Source organism: Ptychodera flava, chromosome 2, assembly GCF_041260155.1.
Source record: "Ptychodera flava strain L36383 chromosome 2, AS_Pfla_20210202, whole genome shotgun sequence".
NCBI lineage: Eukaryota > Metazoa > Hemichordata > Enteropneusta > Ptychoderidae > Ptychodera > Ptychodera flava.
Window position 1 is genome coordinate 2832510 of NC_091929.1, and position 19498 is coordinate 2852007.

The following is a 19498-nucleotide window of genomic DNA, read 5'->3' on the forward strand; positions in this document are numbered from 1 at the left end:
TAGTCGTGCTGCTTTGCCATTTATCTTAGTACAAAAGTGAAAATTCCCAAAATGAAATTAAATAATAATCTTCATCACTACGGTTTCATTTTCTCTGATTATTTGGTCTATTTAAGAATTAACACGAAAGTTCGGACTGGACCTGCATCGAACACGTACGTTAAACACAAATGTCACGTGACCTGAAATCCCTAGTTAATGAATGAATTCCGGGACGGGACTTCGACGTTAAAAAGTACAAATGGAGTTGATCAACACTTCAGAAATACATTTTTCATATAAATTGACAATTTGCTTTATGCTTTTTTACAGAGGATATCACTATTATTGAAAAAATGTGAAAATATACATAGAAAGCAATAGTGCACTTTTCAGACCAATGGTAAACATAGCTGCAAAATTGTAGCTCTACAGTGAGGCGGTCGGTGAGTTTTGGTTTTTGCGACCTCGCTCACCAGTAGCGCTACAATGCGGAAGGCCCTGTAGCGTTCAAAATAAGCGTGTTGCACATGACGCTGCATTTTGATGTGAATCCCACATATTTACTGAATTTGGTCGCACTGATTTATCACTACTGAAGACGAAACACTATACTACACTAACCTTGTCGTTTATGAGGTTTTATATTTGTTCAAACACATCGATCGTATTCCAAAAACATTGAGCGTGTTTCTGTGAGCTGCCATAACCAGAAGTTGGCGGCTCCCAGAAATGTTTTTGGAATGCGATCGATGTATTTGAACAAATACCAAACCCCACAAATGACAAGGTTAGTGTAGTATAGTGTTCAGTCTTCAGTCTTGATAAATAGGTATGACCAAATGCTGTAAATATGTGGGATATCACATCAAAATGCCGCACCATGTGTGGTGCACTTATTCTGAACTCTACAGAGCCTTCAGCATTGTAGCTCTACTGGTGAGCGAGGTCGCAAAACAAAACTCACTGACCGCCTCACTGTAGAGCTACCAGTTTACAGCTGATCCCGAAGGTACAAGCGAGATGCCTACATGGTATACCATATATTTTGATAGGTTGGATTCTCCAACTTTTTGAGCCCATGTAACTGGCCGACTTCTCTTGTATTCCTTTTAAAGTATATTTCCTCTTGTAGTTCATGATACACAATTTTCTCCAGGTTGCTCTCACAGTGGGGAATGCTCCATCTGCTTGAAAATTTGTTTGGGGTTTGGTTCAGATATATGATGGAAATGACTGGTTATGGCAGCTACTTTCGTAGAACACTGGTACTCTTTGACGGCTTAAATGTTTCGTTCGTTCCAGAAAGACGCTAACTTTGTCTTTTAGGCCCTGTTCTTCAATACTTTGTGAAACCCCTGTCAATATCTAAAGAATTCATGGAGGGGAACATGATGTTTGTTTGTTTTTATGGGTTGATTTTGTTTTGAGGAATGTTCATGCAATTGTGTGATCTGGATGAAACACTGTGCTATTAATGAATGGTATCAGGAAAACTGAATTGCTTATTGTTCTCTGTACTTTTGCTTTACATTAGTGGTGGAGCTGATATTGTCAAATACACTGTGCACTGATTGTGTGGTGTCCTGTGGATTTTTTTCTGCCAAGTAGCCAGAGGTCACACACAAAACACTGGATGTTGATTTGTTAAAAGCGTTCTCTGTATGTTATGTAGAATGCACAGATGGTACACGCCAGGTCACTTGGCCATTGTGCTCTTGGCAATATACATGTATGAATTGAATTGAATGATTGAATTACTTGTACACATATACTGGTACGCACTGGTCGTTGAGTGATCTGTGACTAAACAAGAACTTCAGTTAAACACCATGTCATGGTAATTTTAGAGTATATACCAGTACGTGTACTTAGAAAATGATTTCAGTTTGTGCACTCTTATTCTAGAATGATTGCCATTCAATATTACGACAGCTAAACCTGTTGACAGTTTAATTATACATGTATTATCATTTTACTCTGTTTTGTGTGTAATTTTAAACATTTACTGTTCGATGTATTGTGAACATTGTGTATTTTCCTATTCATTAGTCTCATGTACATTGTACTGAAATGTATGTGTATTGCATTTCAAACACATAATAAAAAGATAATGTCAGTAATGCTTGATCATTATTGTTGATACCAAGTTTTGAAGATATTTACTGGTCTATTATCATTTAGCATCAATATTTGATGTCCAAGATACACAAACATACATGTGACTGCTACGTAACACTTCACCATCATACATGTGTTGACTTTTGCAGCGTCAAGCCTATGGAGAAATTACAAAGATCTAAGGCATACTGTAGAAGCAGCTATTGATCGTAAGGATATAGATGCATTCCAAGATTTGGAAGTTGCGCTGAAGAAATACAAACCTGACTTTATTTCATTGCTGAGAAATCCAGTAAGTGGATTTTTATTGTAATATATTTCAGTTGTATTTACTGGTAAGTGTATGCAGTGTTTGTATTTTGATTTGAGTGTGTCAAAACTCAAAAAAATATTTTTAATGTTACCAACTTAAAACCTATTTATCATACAAATATGATGGGGAATTCATCCTTATCTCCACATGAAGTCATCACTCTATGCGTACACTATTGACTATTTTGCAGGAAAGATTGATGCAAATGTTCTGACTAAAGGAGTGAATTCTCCAAGATCAAACATTTGCTGGATGTATTTTGTAGAAAAGGAATATTGAAATTCAGGTTTTTTTCCATCGTGTTGTTAATTACATGCATGTGACATTCACAGAACAGTAATGCAATGGTTACTTGTACAAAAGATAAAATAATGGTTTGGTAAAATTCATGGCAATGGTGCTACTCTTGAAATTATTTTAGTTTTCAATATGGTAGACTGTCATTAGTTTGCCGAGTGACTGCAGGGGTAGCTAAATTCTCATCTGTTGACTAATGTTTTTATTGTGCTAATTTGTTTATTTTGCCAGGCAAAAAATGCACAACACAGAGATGAAATTCGCAAAGGATCAAGCCAAGGTGTCAACGTTGAAGGGCAGACATTACCACAGATCATACCGACTAGCATTATTGAGGAAACATTGATCTTCAGTGATTTATTTGACATCAATGAATATTCAGCCCTGGAATATTTACTGACAGGTCAGTGACACTTCTCTGTCTTCACAAAGTCTGTGGACTTGATATCTAGAGTTGATCCCTGTGTCAGGTAGCTGATGCTGAAACAAAGACAAGATAATGACAGGCTGTGAATTTAAAGGCAGAGCCTCCCTTTAAAAGGACGCGAAGCTATGGCGGCGTTCATTGTGTAAGTGAACACCAAACAGGCAACACGCGGGCACACGCTCCAGAAAATGCCCCTTTTTAGTTTTCCTCAGCTGCAAAAACACAGACAGACTGCCAAGCGGTCAGCGCGAAGTTGCTCTGTGGTTATATTGAAAGTCTAATGTGACTGGAAGACAATATTTTATGAAATTCGAGCGTTGTGGTGGGGAATCAATGACCGTTGGCGATTTGAACCGACCGTCAATCAAAACCTTGTATGAATTCTGTTTGCAGGATTAGCAAAATGAGACAAAAGGTTGAGATCAGTTTGTGTAATCAATGTTATAGAAATCAAACATCGTACTGGCCAAATGTTTGACTTGGTGGAGAACTCCACTAATGCGAGAACCTGGGATTGAAAAGTGCGGCTTTAAAGGGCTACTAACTGTAACTTTTTATAATTTTTTACACTATTTATGTTTTGTATGTCAACTGCAGTTTCTTGTTCTACTCCCAAAGCACATTGAGATGCACAGTCCATGTGTAGACTGCGTTGTTATTGTTGACAACTGACAACAGACTTCAATTTAAATGTAAATAATAGCACCGCATTTTACACATATAGAGACTGTGTTGACAAGCTAAATAGCTGGCATTTCACCATTCTTTTGGGAGTAGAACAAGAACTTGCAATTGACATGCAAAACAAAAGTGGTGAAAATAACCATCAAAATTACAACTTCTTGCCTTTATACATGTATTGTAACTCAAGTGATATCTTATTTGATGCAAGTTAAAATAGTCATAGATATGCAAGTATATCGTACAAATTGGCATTTTAATTACAGAAACATGAATATGTATAAATTAGTAATAGGGCTGAATTCACAAAAATAAATTGGTACCCACTAAGATACATGTATATGGTTGACCAAGCCATGAAAACACCATATCTGAAGTTTGCTGCTACCATACTGCATGGGTGTTTCAAATTCAAAGCAGCATTCATGTATTGCTGTGTACATGTATTGGAAGTAGAGATTTCAAAACCAGCCACATTAATCTTGTTTGGAGATACAATTTTGCTATGGAAATGCAAGTTTGAACTGAGCACAATAGGTGCCAAATGTCAGTCTGATTTTTGTGGTCATGTGTTGTACAGCCTTTTTGGTGTAATTATACATACACAAGCTTGATGAAACACAAACAAATTCAGAAATTCTAATGAATAACAAAATCCTTGCATGAATTGGGAGCCAAAGCTTATGTACAATTTTCTCCCAACGAGAATTTTGAAAAAAATGCCTAGTCTAGCAGGAGATGTTTTATTCTGAATAGTTTAATATGCAAAGAAAATGTGTATTGATCTAAACAGTTCAAAGTTCTAGTTTTGATGTCCATTGTCTACGTTGTACTATTTTCAACAGGAGAACAACAACAAGCAAATTTTCCAGGTTTACCACGAGGGCTGGTTGCCATATTGTTGTACTATGACACTAGAAGTAGTATGGTCCAATCATTGAGAACTCTGATCCAATCAAGGGAAGGCAAAAATGGACCCTGGGATTGCCAGAAGATCTTGTGGCCATGACAACCAAGTTTTCAGACCAGCTGATGGAGGAGGGTTTGATGAATAAAATCTTAGCGTTGTTGGATGAATTTGAGGAAACCAAAGAGATGGAAAAACTACAGAGAGAACGGGCAATAGGAAATGCTAAACACAGAAAACAGGTATGAGTAACCATTCCAGCTTTTGCCCATACAAATTTTGACATGGTAGCTATCCGGTTCAGGCCCAGAGAACGGATAACCACCGCATCTATGAATATTCAGCGTGAACAAGGGCGATAAAACTTCAAAGAATTCATTGATCAGGCTAGCAGGAATGCAAACAAATTATCTCCTCTTACTCTCAAATTCTACACTTGGCTCTTCTAAGTATTTCTGTGCACTCCCACCTGGTCAGTCCACAACGACTGGATTTTCGGTAGTTGAGTTAAAACAGATACTAGCAGACTATTAATAGTGCACGTTATGTTGTAAAATACCCAAGTCACCAATTTTGGTTGAAAATGAAAAGAAATGCGTTGCGACACATGATAATTTCGAGTATTTAAGCCCCACAGTCCCTCAAACCACAGCCATACATGAACGTGCTCATGTTTGTCCACACACTCTAAGCATACATTGTATGCACCATGGTATGCCGACAAGTGTTATGCTTGCGATTGTGTTCATCAGTACGATGGTACAACATGTAACCGAACAGAAACGACGCTTTAAACAGTGTTTTCGACATAATGTTGAACCACAGACAACACCAACAACGCAGTGACAGCGTCCCCAATACAAGCTTCGGCAAGACAAAACATAACACTCTCTAACAACACTGTTAGAAGAGCATAGCAATCAAACATGAACCTAGATCCACATAAAGTCAGGCGACTGATGGGCAACATATCTTGATCAAAAACACGAATTCTAAAATTGCAAAACTTAATCAATGAGAAGAAACAACTACATTAAACATTCATTAGTGAAGGCAATACTTCATAAACAAACAAATACCAAAGACACGATGACAGCGTCTTCAACACAAGCATCAACAAATTGAGACAAAGATATTCAAGTCAAAACACTCTAACAACACTGTTAGAAGAGCATAGCAATCAAACATGAACCTAGATCCACATAAAGTCAGGTGACTGATGGCCAACATATCCTGATCAAAAACACAAATTCTTAAATTGCAAAACTTAATCAATGAGAAGAAACAACAACATAAAACATACATTAGTGAAGACAAGACTTCACAAACAAACAAATGAACACCAAGGACGCGATGACAGTGCCTTCAACACAAGCAACAACAAAATGAGACAAAGACATTCTAACAATACTGTGAGAATGTAAACAATCAAACAAACCAAAAAGTACATCAACTCGAGCAACTAATGAAGGAACATCTCAGGGTTCCGAAAGGAAAACATCAAAGGATCACTTTGTCTCAGACATAACTGATCTGGCTTCATCTCACCATGGCACACTCCCTACATTACTTGCCAAAACACCATATACAAGAGAACACAATCAAACAAACAATTGATCAACAAAAAAAATGGCAAAGAAAACTATACACGCCAAACGCTCAACAACAAACAAAACATTGTAAAATAGACACAATCAAGTAGTTGATGTATGTAGCCACTTTCCCTTTATTTTCTTATCAAGTACTTCAATTCTGCTGTTCACTCCAATGTCAATGACATCCATTTCAATCGCAATTCATTAAACTTTATGCTTTGTCTAGAAAACTTAGGTGATTGTACTCAGCTCACGTCTGACATTGTACTAAAAATAGCGTTGAGGACCCGATAAACAAAATGTTATACTTAGTTGGGGTGTTCGTAATAAGTGGAACAGCGTTTCTGACCAATCACTGACCATGCTTGGTTTATGCGTCAAATTTAAAATTCATTGTTATCAGTGAGTACATATTGACACACCCACTGACTCATTAAGCTGGCATAAGCTCTCGCAAAAATTTGTATGGGGAGAAAGCTATCATGACAGATGTGCCAATCATAAAATGTATGATTATCAGATGTGTAAGTCCTAATATCAAAAGTAATCTAGTTTCATGTACAGGGTCACCATGGAAATTTAGTGAAAAGGAAGCTAGATCTTCACAAAATTAAGATGGTGAAAACTTTATTTACTCAGAGAGATTCAAATGAGCCCCTACAGCGTACAAGCGATAGGTCAGAAAGGTATTGTGAAAATTTGAGAGTCTGAATATCTATGTGTCCCTGAGGCGCATTCTATCTCAGTACGTGCCTTGAAAGTGAAAGAGTTCAAATATTGCTCAAACTTTCCTTAATGAAACTTGTAATCATTCTCTTACCAAATCAACAATAAAATTCAGGTCACCATGCAAAGTTTAGGTACTACAGAACAAATTACCAAACATTTACTGATATTTGAAATTCAAAATGGCTGCCATCCCTGTGTTAATTCTATGGGGAAAAAAATTCCAATTTTCGAAAACCTAAGATGGTGAAAGTTTTTCTTATTCCTGGAGCTTTAAAATAATCGCAATCATACCAATCCATAATCCAATAACACTAGGTCAAAATTCGTAATAAAATAGTTATAAACATAGACACAAAATAGCACAGAACAGACAGTAAATAGACGGTACACACAACAATGTCAAATTCATGAAAAAAGATATATGGACCTCTGGCCGAAAGACCAAGGAAGTGACTGTCAGGTGTTTCGAAAATAGTAAGTGGATCCTTCCCCACAACTGAGCCTCCGCAAAATGAGCCCCCACAAAATGAGTCCCCACAAGCGGTAGATCAGAAAAGAATGGTAAAACTTTGAGAGTCCAAATATCTGTCCTGGAGATGCATTCTTTTAAGTTAATATTCATTCAAAATAACTTGCAATATCTCTGTTTTACTGTTTGTGGTACATAGGTATCTGATCTGATCAAGGACATACGACATTCTCTAGCTGACTGTCTATTCTGTATGGCATGTCAATCCAGACTCAATAAAGCAGACACAATACAGTTACTGTCCTACCTGAAACGATCCAATCCAGAGAAAGCTGATGGCTCCATGGACTCAGTACATCTGGCTTTGTTGATGACATTTATGTATGCCATGGATGTCAGTGTACTTGAACATGCAGTGGAGGATAAGAAGGTGAGTAACAAACAAACAAATCAGCAATACAAATGGCATGTAACGTAATTTAGCCTGTATCCTGCCAGGTCTGTCTCTTATCCATCTGTCATTTCAGTAAAAACAGTATTGAGCCAAAATCTATACATATTTTCACTTACTTAGCATTGTATCATATAGCAGGTTTAAGTGAATTAAAATCATTCAGTATCTAGGCGTTTTCAGGGCTTTCAAATGTTCAAGTCTTCATTGAAATGCAGTGTCTTGGACATGTTTCATCTCACTGGTTCTAACCAACTTGACCTGATAGTGGTAGATGAACTTAGCAGGATCCAAAAGACATGTAATCATGATGTTACTCACTTAACCTGACTGTGATAGTGTGTGTATGAGTGGAGCTAATACTTTGATGTTATATTTTCTTACCCCCAGACATTGCCAATCAGTTGCCTATCCTATCAGATGATACATACGTACCAGATGTTCATAGATTTCTCATGTCAGAAGATAACTGGACAACGCCAGGACTGAAAGCTGCTGTACAGTTTGTCTGGGGTGTTACACTCAGAAATCTTGCCCAACAACCTGGATCTAATGGTTTGTACCCAAGTTTTCATCACAGTCTCAGACCTTATGTTTTGAGGCGAGCGATTGCTCCGCTTGCCTACCGCTCGTGCAAATCAAATTCCGCGAGAGCGATTAGTTCACGGCTGGGACCCAAGTTTTTGAGACCAAAGGCACACGTTGTATCCAAAATGTAACATACTCTAATCTCTTCCGATCAATGCGCGAAGCACAGTGTAGCGAATAAAATTATGCTTTCAATATTCAGTTCACTTCACTTCAGTATAAATTACGTTCTCAGCAAGCAGATTCTAGCTATGGAATGGAATTTAGGTGCAACTGTGTGGTACAGTATTACAATAGTACTCGTCTAGTGATAGCATATTGGGCCTAGCACTTCAATATAGCACCACTACGGTTCGGAATTTACACGTACACAAATGTACAAAGTACAGCCCTTCATTCTCACATTTTCAAACCAACTCCGTTTTCTTGGCTGCCATATTCTTTCAAAGTGTTCAAAACACAAACGGTTTATCCTGCCGCAGCAAGATTTCATTGGAAAAATATGCGTGATAAATGAGGATCATATTGCTTACGCATCTTCGCTTGCTAAGGTCTCCTCTCCGGGCAGCTGGATGCTTCTCATGGTTAGTGGAAGACTCCTTTCTGGCTAACGAGCCATGCGAGCGGACGTTGATTGCTTACGCTATCGAGATCGAATGTGGAGAAAATGTCTACGACATGATGAATGGCACTACACATCGCAACTCGCAGAAACAAATGCATAATCTCTGATTAAACAGTTTGGCCTGAGCGACTGCTTGGTCTTTTGGTCCTTTGAAAGCTTTAAATAATTAAATTTGACTCTGAAAAGTTGGATAGATACCCGATACTTCTGAAAAAAGACAGCGAAACGATCATGAGTTCATTCTACCATAAAACTTTGAAAGACGTAAATTTTTGCAACATTTTGGCGTACAGCATAGGAGTTCTGTGTGAATGTCGTAAAATAGTACCAGTTGAAACAATAGGCAGCCCTCGGCCCTCTTTGCCTTCGAGTGTACACACCATGGATCGTGTGGCTGTTATGATAAATTCGTTTCGTTTTGTGTAAACTTGTGATCACTTTGATATATCGTGGTAGCAATCGGCCAAGTTAACTTTGGGTGAAGACTAAGGAGCATGCATGATGTTTCAGCGGGCCGAAAACATAAACAAATGAAACGTAACTTGACTGTGGACTGCTGGTAGCACGATTCAGTGTAAAATCTAGTTCTGTATGTGTACTCTGCGTAATTCAAACTATGAAGGTGAAAAAATACCTCCATGTTCAAAACAAAACATGTTGGATGACAGCACTCTTGTATTGGTAGATTTTTGTCTTAATGCCAATATATCTAATGTGCATACCATGTAGTGTTTTTAAAAAGCTTGTATGAAGAAAATCATGAAAAAGTTACATGTCCTTTTAAAAAGTATAACTTCATCTATTTGTCCATGAATACAACGGCGGCCACATTTCTGCATATTTATTGTTCGAAAAATGTTGAAAGTTAGCCAATATGCTATGAACATTTGGGTGGGAGAACACTGCTTATCCTGTTCCATCTATCAAAATACATAACCGTATTTTCTCCCTTCTCTATTACATAACAATAAGAAAGACAGCTAGTGCATATTGTTTTCGTAATATAAATTTTATTCATGCACTCTCCATACTGTTTTCAGGGGACCTGTTCAGTCACTCTCCTAAAGTCAGCAGTGCCATATTCAAATCACAAGAGATGACACAATTTTTTTTCACTCGCCTGACTATTTTCAGAGGAGCTGCTAAGTCACTCGCCTACCAACTCGCCTGGATAGTTTCAGGAGAGTGAATTTTAGCTCTCCTGCCATTTTCAAAAAATAAGCCCTGCAGTCTGTCAATATGACAACCTTGTAATTTGTAATTTTGTAATTTTATTACTCCAAGTCAATGCATCCATGAATGGATTTTCATGCATTGAATAAAATACATGCAAATATACAGAATAAAAATAAATGAATAATTCAATAAAAGACCAAAAAGGATAAGCATAAAAAGTTGGTGATCACCGTATATTCAATTAAAACAAGCAGGTAGTTGACATGCAGATCGGTCAAGAATGGCTCAGAAAAGAATAAATAGGCACAATGAAGTAATTTAAATTATAGTATTGGCATTGGTGGATGAACGATATTTGAATGAGTGACTGTTGGCTTTAGAAACATGATAACCTTTGATAATATTTGGGGGGAAATAATGTAAAATATATAGTTACCAGTGCTTTATGCAGGACTACATGTTACTACATTGTCTATTAGTCTATTTTATATTTGACAGTCTATGATCTGTGTCAAGCTACTACCACTGGTCTCTTACTCTGCATACTGATTAGATCTTGTGTTCATTCAATTCCTCAACTATTCAAGAGATATGTAGATAGGCACTTTCCACAGCACCAAGTAAAAATACAGTAGTATTAGACCTCAGAATTCTATATTTGTTCAACTGTGTACACGTTATCTTTTGAGTTTGAAGTGAAAATTACCCAGATGATTTGATGAGAGAATTATATTTAATGACAAGCCAACAGTCATCTATCTTGTAAATACGACATGTGAATACTTGGTTGAAAAGTTCTGGTAGAAATCTGTTATTTTGACATTCTGATATTCATTTGTTACACATAAAACAGAAAATAGTCAGCAGCCCAGCAACTGGTTTGTAACACACTATAAACCAGTCATCTGTAGACAAAAAATACCAAGTTAATGACTTTGTTTCTGTAATGTGTGCAGACATTTATAAAGTATGTCATTATTATTTGTTTGTTTGTTATCATAGATATCCAAGATCACATTGAAGAAGATGAAAGTGTCGTTGACACTGCATTATTTATTGGGGCTTTTTCTTTTTTAAGAAATTCTGTCTTGGCATCAAAAACATTTCATCAAGAAGTGAGTTAACAATAGTTTCTTTAAGCAGTGAATGATTTTATAGTCTTTGTAGTTTATAGCATTGCAGATACCCACAGCATGAACAAAAGTATTATATTTAGTCAGTGTATAGTTCCCTTGATATTTTTGTAGAATTGACCTTGAGACAGTTTAAATAGAACAGAGTATTTTATCATAATATGAACGTATCATGTCCCTGAGTTTAGACCCATTCAGTATATCCTGGATTAGACCTACTGATGAGGAACTATTGTCTAACAGCCAAGAATTCAGTGTCTATTTTAACGATTAAATAAAGAGCAGTGTTAATCGTAACACAGTAGATACATGAAAATAAACTTTAATACATTTCTCTTTACGTACAGGAGTTCTATGTGAGAAGATTCCACATGCTAGTCACAGACTTTATCATTCAGATGCCACTGAAGGTAGGTATCTTGTCTATCTTCATGAGACTGTGTGTATGAGTGTTATGAGTGTGTGTATATGTATGTGTGTGTGTGTGTCTGTCTGTCTGTCTGTCTGTGTCTGTGTGTCTGTGTCTGTGTCTGTTGAAGTCAGCATTGTGCATATTTTTTTATCACAATTATCTGATTTCAGCCATGAGTGAATATTTTGTCATTTTGTTCAAAAAGGAATTTTCAATTAAGTGTCATAGTGTACATGAGGGGTTAAATTAGCGCAAGACTCAGGCCTTAGACCAGCAATATTTCTTCCCAAGTTATTAATTTACACTTGATATCATTTCATAGGCTATATGCAGTAAATCAAGATATTCTGCCTTCAAATGAAAAAACTTTTTCTTCATGCTATTTTTATACTGATCACTATGAATGCATACTTTAAACATTGATGAGAATACTAATTGATTCGTTATTAATTTAAATATGAATATATACGTATGACTACCTAAGTCAGTATAATTATGGCACTGTGATGGAAATCCTTGCTACCACTATTGACAAATCTCAAGATTACATTATGGAATGTTGAAGTGTACATCATTAATCATACAACTTACATGTATTTCATCAATTATAAATTCTGTGAATTGTAGACAAGATTTTGTATGAAATCTAAGAATAATGTCCTTGATGGCATTAAGTATTTAGTACATATTTGTTGAATTACAGATTAAAGAACTTCGTAACCGTGGTGATGAGGCAGCTCGCATCCTGATGGTGCATGCCATGGAGGGACTTGATGCACCTGCTAATTTGAGAAGAGATTTTGAACATTTTATGCTGCTTGTAAGTAACCATGTATGGTTTAGAAATTAAGTATTGCACTATGTAATGTCAAAACAGTCATATTGTTGCTAGTTGACATTCCCTGCCCTTTGCAATTTCTTGATGCGTATATTCCAGAGCCCAATCCACTTTTCTGATTTAGAATTAGGAAAGTAATACATGTTATAGCTTTGATACACTGTTCTAGTATCAGTAGCAAATTTCAACATGCAGTTTCTTTACTTCAGTTAGGCAAAGGTGAACAGTTCAAAAAACTGCAGCATTTCTGCTTTGTGCTGTTTATGACAGAATTGACATACAAAGGAAAAACTCAGTAAAATTACCTGGCAGTACCGTACATGTTAACAAACTTTCCAACGTTAGTGAATATACTGTCATTTAGCTGAAAAACTAAGATATTTCCATAAATTGTAAATCAGATAAAGATGTAGTCACTGCGTGAAAGGATTTGTTATCAATGACAGTAATGATTTGAACAACTCTTATCTGACTCAACATGAACAAACGATGCAAAGTTGACAAAATTAGATGAACTTTGTCTTAATTTCTTTCTCTTGGTATAGTTATATCAGTGACCGACACACCAACTATGATCAATTGTAGAGTGTTAGAGATAGACCTGCAGTAGGGACACACTTGTTGCTTTCACTAAATCTTTGAGAACGTATCACAATGACAGAGAATTCAACTGATTGATTATGACATCATCGTTGTTTCATCCTAGATTGGAGATCTGTATAAGAAAGATCCTCTGAAACTACAGCTTGCATTAGAGTATTGGTGTCCAATGGAGCCATCAGTTAGTCCAACAAGTGGTGGCTTTGCTGGTACATATCACCACAGACCACCACAGAGACAGGTAGGCTGAACTTTGACCCCTTGCCCCATGATAATGTATGCTACTCTGTAGCATTACTACACTGTTGTGGATATCCTGACTGGAGTTCCAAATTGAACTAGTAACTTTAGAAAATATTCCCTTGAATCGACACATATGCAACTTGATAAGTAGAGCACTATGTCTTAGTCTGTTTGTCACTGAAATCCCTGGAATTTTACCCTACTTCCGGAAAGTCCTTGTTGATTGAATTTAAACAAGGAAAAGACTGTGACATAATGAAAGAAATGACAATGTATCAAAATGAGTAAATGATTTTGTGGTAGATTGCAAAGTTATCTAATTGAATTCTTTTTGGAGCTTCTAACTTACATCAGTAATATAACCTTCAGCAATCTACATTATAACACACCTCATCTGAAGTCTGTATTCTAATTCACCAATTGATAATCATGTTTGATGCGTTCTTCTTGTGCTGATCCATGTACATTGTAAATGACGTCATCAGGTATCATTTGTTGGAACTACTGCCTGCCAGGCATCAGTTTCAAAAAATGATGCCTGCTGACGTCAAAATGTAATTGACGCATGCGCAAAGCGGAATGTAGACATAAATGTTGTCTGCGGCTGATTGAAATGTTCTTATGCATGACTGCGGATGAGGTGTGTTATTAAACACGTATTGATTGCCTATGATGGCAACAGGATATGTCTTTAACCCCTAAGCCTGTGAGTCACCCCAAAAAACAAACAGTCTGGTCTTTGAGGATGACTCACAGTCCCTCGGGGTACAGACGTATGCTGCAGCCCTCATGGCAGTCAATATGTGTATACTGATTTATTTAGTGAAATCTTAGGTTTAGATAAGCATAACCAATGATGGACTAAAATCTAACACAAAATGTTGTACATTATTTCAGGTGACACTGTTCAAGTTTGTTCGTCTAGCAGGTGATCTGTTGCCTCCATCATTGTACATCCCATACATTGAAATGTTGACAGGCTTAGCAAATGGACCACAGTGTGCATTCTATTGCTTCAATTTACTCAAATCAAATGGAAAAGGCGCTGGTAAGAAACTCAGAGATTTGAATTTCATTTTTCCTGTTGTATTTCCGTTAAATTCCGTTCTTGTTTATCTTTTCCATGGTATGTCTTTCATTCACTTTGCTCCTGTTAACATTGCCTTGAAGTAAGAGTGACAATGCAGTTTGCCAATATTACATACAGTTGGGAGAACAGTGTCTGTGCATTGTGTTTATTTAGCTGATGTTCCTATCTGACACATCCAAATTATGAAATCCTATCAGACCGGGCCAAAGGTTTTAGCAACATGTCAGTCCTTGTGACGAACTGGAATTTGGAATAAATGATGAAACTTTCTCCGTCAAGACCTGTAACAGGTTCCTATGCAGACGATTACTATGAATCTGACAGGGGTGAGCAAATCCACTTGCAGGTTTTACCACCCGGCAATTAATTTTTGGTGTTTACTAGTCAGACAGGCTATCGTAAATTAAGAGGGTATCAACGCCAATCGGCATCATATGACATAGAGAACTGAATTGCCTAAAGGCAAAGCAAACACAACTTTCGCAGCCAGGTTCAACTTGGACGTACACAATTCTTGAATAAAGAAAAACGTAGTTCTGACAAATTACAGCATGAATTTAATCTTGAAAAGGAAGACAATAATTATGAATGAAAACGTCCACAAAATGACTACGTGGATCAAGTACACGTGTTATGCACTGTGACTAAGCCTTTGCAGCATGCAAAATCACAGACCTTCCAAAGATCAAAATAAAAACAATATGGCCATATAAACTCGTTGAGTCACTAGTGAAATTCTTCTTATAAAAAAATTCATTTGGACCGTGGTGTCAGAGATGAAATCATTCATGTCAAGAGAGTTGAGTTAGCTAGACTGGCATTGCACATATGGCGGATGTGACATCAAAAGGACTCTTCTATTAGGGGATAGGGACCAAGGATTAAAAATACATGTACTGCAAAGAAGTTTGGCTGTATTTGCAGTTCAGTCACTTGAACTTGCGTTCTACATTATTTTGTTATTCTTTATTGCTTTCTTTCATCAATACAGCAGTCTTGTCAAACGTAATGAGTTAGTAAACCTTCCTGATATTTGCTCACCCCTTTCGACAGATAGTCTCCTCATCTTAGCCTGCCATACTTTCATACAACAAATCGAAAGTCAACATAGCATCGGACATCGCCATTGATTCCACTTGAAAGCATGTGCATGCAATGCTATTTTGTGTGTTTTTGTTGTAATTTCATTTTCCTCAATTATAACATGGTATCAAGGAACAGAATGCTTCTTATGCATAGGGTCATTGAGGTCACCAAGATATTCAGATCTAGGTAGTAGGGAATCACCAAAGTATCACAGACACAGTACAGTCATATCATTCATGCTCAAAGAATGGTCATGCACTATGCTAAAAAGAACTGATTGGCACCTTGCTATATTTTTTGGTTCACAACTTTCGTTAATTTAGGACAAAATCTTCATGTCAAATGCAAATTTTTCCGTACATTTTGCAACAGTCCCTCTACACATGAAGGAACTGTGATTTTGCAGTTGGTGAGCAGGCAGTGAAACCATGTACTTCACTAAACTTAGCAAGTCACTGGTGCCGGCTAGTGGGACTGATGCTGGGCTAGTAAATGTTTGGCTACTAGCCCAGGTGCTAGTGATTCAAAAAATGATTTGCTCACCCCTGGTCTGTTTCTATGAATCATGTGATTCAGACTTCATTGACAGTGAGGAAGATGAGGGCTGTGATCTTTTTGAGATTGCAGATACATGTAATGTACCGGTACATGTAGGTGCATGATTCATGATCATTCACTGACACTATCTGCAATCTATGTAAACAGTATTCCTTTGGAGTGAATACTTGCTGATTCTATTGATAAAGGACATGAACAATTAAAGGGAAACCTAAGTCCAGCGATTTTGACCGTTTATCCCTTACAAAATCACCCTTGAGTAAAATGCAGCTCAAATTTGCAACATAATTGCACGCGCTGACGACTACGGCGCGACGAAAGAGAAGTTCAAGTAGACGACATTTATGAAATGAGCCCGGAATTCCATGGGCACGAAAGGGCTCATGGGAGAAGCGTGCGTGACGTCATCGGCGATACAGACGATTGTAGCTTTCAGCTGGAGGAGTACTGTGTACAGTTCAGCGCGTTCTTAAGACGACTATGGAGAGTTCGGACAGCAAAATTTCTGACATCGAGTATTACTTTTCCCTGACTGAAATCAAACCATACTAATTTGAACCAATGTAATAATTAGAAAGCATCTCAAAACATCGTTCATATCTTCGTTGTTTGCGTTTTGTGTCTGATTCAGCGGAGGGAGTCACTGTGCTTGTACAGACCCCGAACTGGATTGGAGAGACTGAGTGACCCTGCGATCCTTCAACGCTACCTTTCTAAAACAGAGTTTTCTGTATCAGTCGCTTAAAATTAATTTTTGGTTCGTGAATGATACGGAATGATTGACTGATTGTATGTGTTACCGTGTAAGTCGAGCTTGGCCAGATCTTTAAGGTTGCGAAATCTCCGATATGTATCGGAAAATATTTATTCGCGATTTGACAAATCTATTAGCCTATAGTGTCGTCTATTTTTCGAAGCTGGTGTCGAACTTAGGAAATCGGGCTTACTCAGATCTACAAAGTGATGAAATCGCCGATATAATGAATATTTGCCCGCTATTTAAAAAAATAGTATCGTCTTAAAGCTTGTTGTAAGGAATGTGTTTCATACAAGACCAGCCCAAACTCCCGATGATTTCCGATATGTCCTCTGTTCAAGTCCCGATCGCCAAGTAAAAATGTTTACATGTAAAGAATGTAATTTGTGCAAGGGCCTCCCGAGTCCCGATGATATCCGATCGGCCCTCTCGACGAAGTCCCGTGTGGACATTTAATGAAAAAAATGCTTTACATGTAAAAAATGTATTTCGTGCATTAATAAATCTTATAATGTAAAACATACAGTATTCTTGACTACCGGCCATGGATGCTATTTTTGAACTAAGAGTCGGACAGAGGTAGTCGGTGGTCGGATCTGTTAGGTGGTGAAATCTCTGATATACATCGGATATTAACCCACGATCTGACAAAGTATCGTCTAGTATCAGAGTTAAAGTCCTTAGTCGCCGATATTTATCGGATAAATATCCGTGATTTCGTAGACCCGGCGTGCCGACACCACACAGTGCAAGTAAATCTAGGATCGTCTGGTATCGATATTAGCCTAGGAGTCCCGGCGCAATTGATATTTATCGGGTAAATATAATATCGGCGATTTCTCAGACCCGGCGTGCCGAGACACAGTAGGCAAAAAGTCATTCCAGTATCTTGTAATATCAATATTACCAGGTATAGTCCCGAAATTGCCTATATTTATTGGTTATATATCGGAGATTTGGCAGACCCGGGATGTCAAGATAAGAGACGCTTTGTGTAGTTTCGTCTTCGGATTTTAGAGTCCCGAAATCGCCAATATTAATATTTATCTGGTTAAAACCAACGATAGTAGGCTCACTCAGCATGTCGAGATACGAACCGCATTGTGTAGTATCGTCTTGTATCGGTATCAGAGTCCCAAAATCCCTTATAAAACAATCATCCTGAAAGAATTAGAACATAACGTTGTATCTTTTACAGATTTTTAAACTCGCCCGACTTTCTTTAGCCACTGTCTTCGAAAAAGCTGTTCTGTAGGAAGACGGTAAAAGCTGACTCCGTTTGTTCTTCCTTGAGTGAATTTTGCACTCAACTGAACAACAGTAAATTATTTTTTATGGTACTGAGCATTAAAGAGTCGTAACTTGCAGAACTGCACTCCTGCAGTCATAGACTCCAATGCTTTGGTAGGCTGTCACACACGTTCGTGTATCGCCGATGACGTCACGCACGCTCCTCCCATGAGCCCTTTCGCGCCCATGGGATTCCGAGCTCATTTCCATAAATGTCGTCTACTTCAACGTCTCTTTTCGTCGCTCCGTAGTCGTCGGCGCGTGCAATTATGTCGCAAATTTGAGCTGCATTTTATTCAAGGGTGATTTTGGAAGGGATAAACGGTCAAAGTCGCTGGACTTAGGTTTCCCTTTAAAGGGACTTAAGCTGTAACTTGTGGCAAGTTTTTCAGTATTCTGCTTCTGTATATCAACTACTGTGTCTGACCCTAATCCATTTGTCATGCTGAAATTTCGAGTATTCTTTTTGTGAACCTAGCTTGTATGTGTGTAGTGATCATCGTTTATTGATTACAAATTAATTCTAGTCCGGACTTGAATACAATTTTCAACAATAATAATGTAGATTATATTCATATAGGTTGTGTTGATATGCTAAATATTTGGCATTAAATTACAGTTTAGGGATTCAATGCAGAAAGTTTAGGGAAACCACAAAACAAAACTTCTGAAAAAATAACCAAAACATACAGCTTATGGAGCTTTAAAGATTAGTTGCAATCTTTTTTACTGCTGTATGTTGAAAAGAATTATATACTTTCATTCAACATTCAAAAGCATAGTATTAAGGGAGAGACGGTTGACTTTAATAGTATTACAGGTCGTTAACAACTGCATTTAGAAGGACCGGCAGTTTTCTGTAAGGACCTGAAGTTTTGACTTGGTGCAGGTTCTCATGACCTGAAGCTATTTTCTCTTATTTTCACACACTGACCATTGATAACAATGGGTTTGGGTCAAACCATAGTGATTTTAGAGTTAAACAATGGTTCTACTCCGGAATAAAACGAGCGCGATGCGTTCTACAGACTCAGTACGCCCAAGAGATCACGTGATCGCGGTACAAACAAACCCATATGTGCACTAACGCGTATATAGAAATACACATTCGTCTATGCGCGTTTTACACACGT

The 19498-nt window shown here is 37.5% G+C and overlaps 1 protein-coding gene across 1 annotated transcript in view; it reads left to right on the top strand.

Annotated features, from left to right (window-relative positions):
* LOC139151414 (nuclear pore complex protein Nup205-like) overlaps nt 1-19498 on the top strand; it is a 63849-nt gene that overhangs the window by 8155 nt on the left and 36196 nt on the right. The window contains exons 2-11 of the mRNA XM_070724204.1: nt 2250-2392; nt 2942-3113; nt 4664-4967; nt 7718-7948; nt 8360-8524; nt 11361-11473; nt 11839-11901; nt 12607-12723; nt 13448-13582; nt 14482-14632. Of these exons, the coding sequence (XP_070580305.1) occupies nt 8425-8524; nt 11361-11473; nt 11839-11901; nt 12607-12723; nt 13448-13582; nt 14482-14632 (679 nt within the window). The 5' untranslated portion in view covers nt 2250-2392; nt 2942-3113; nt 4664-4967; nt 7718-7948; nt 8360-8424. The remainder of the gene's footprint in view (nt 1-2249; nt 2393-2941; nt 3114-4663; nt 4968-7717; nt 7949-8359; nt 8525-11360; nt 11474-11838; nt 11902-12606; nt 12724-13447; nt 13583-14481; nt 14633-19498) is intronic.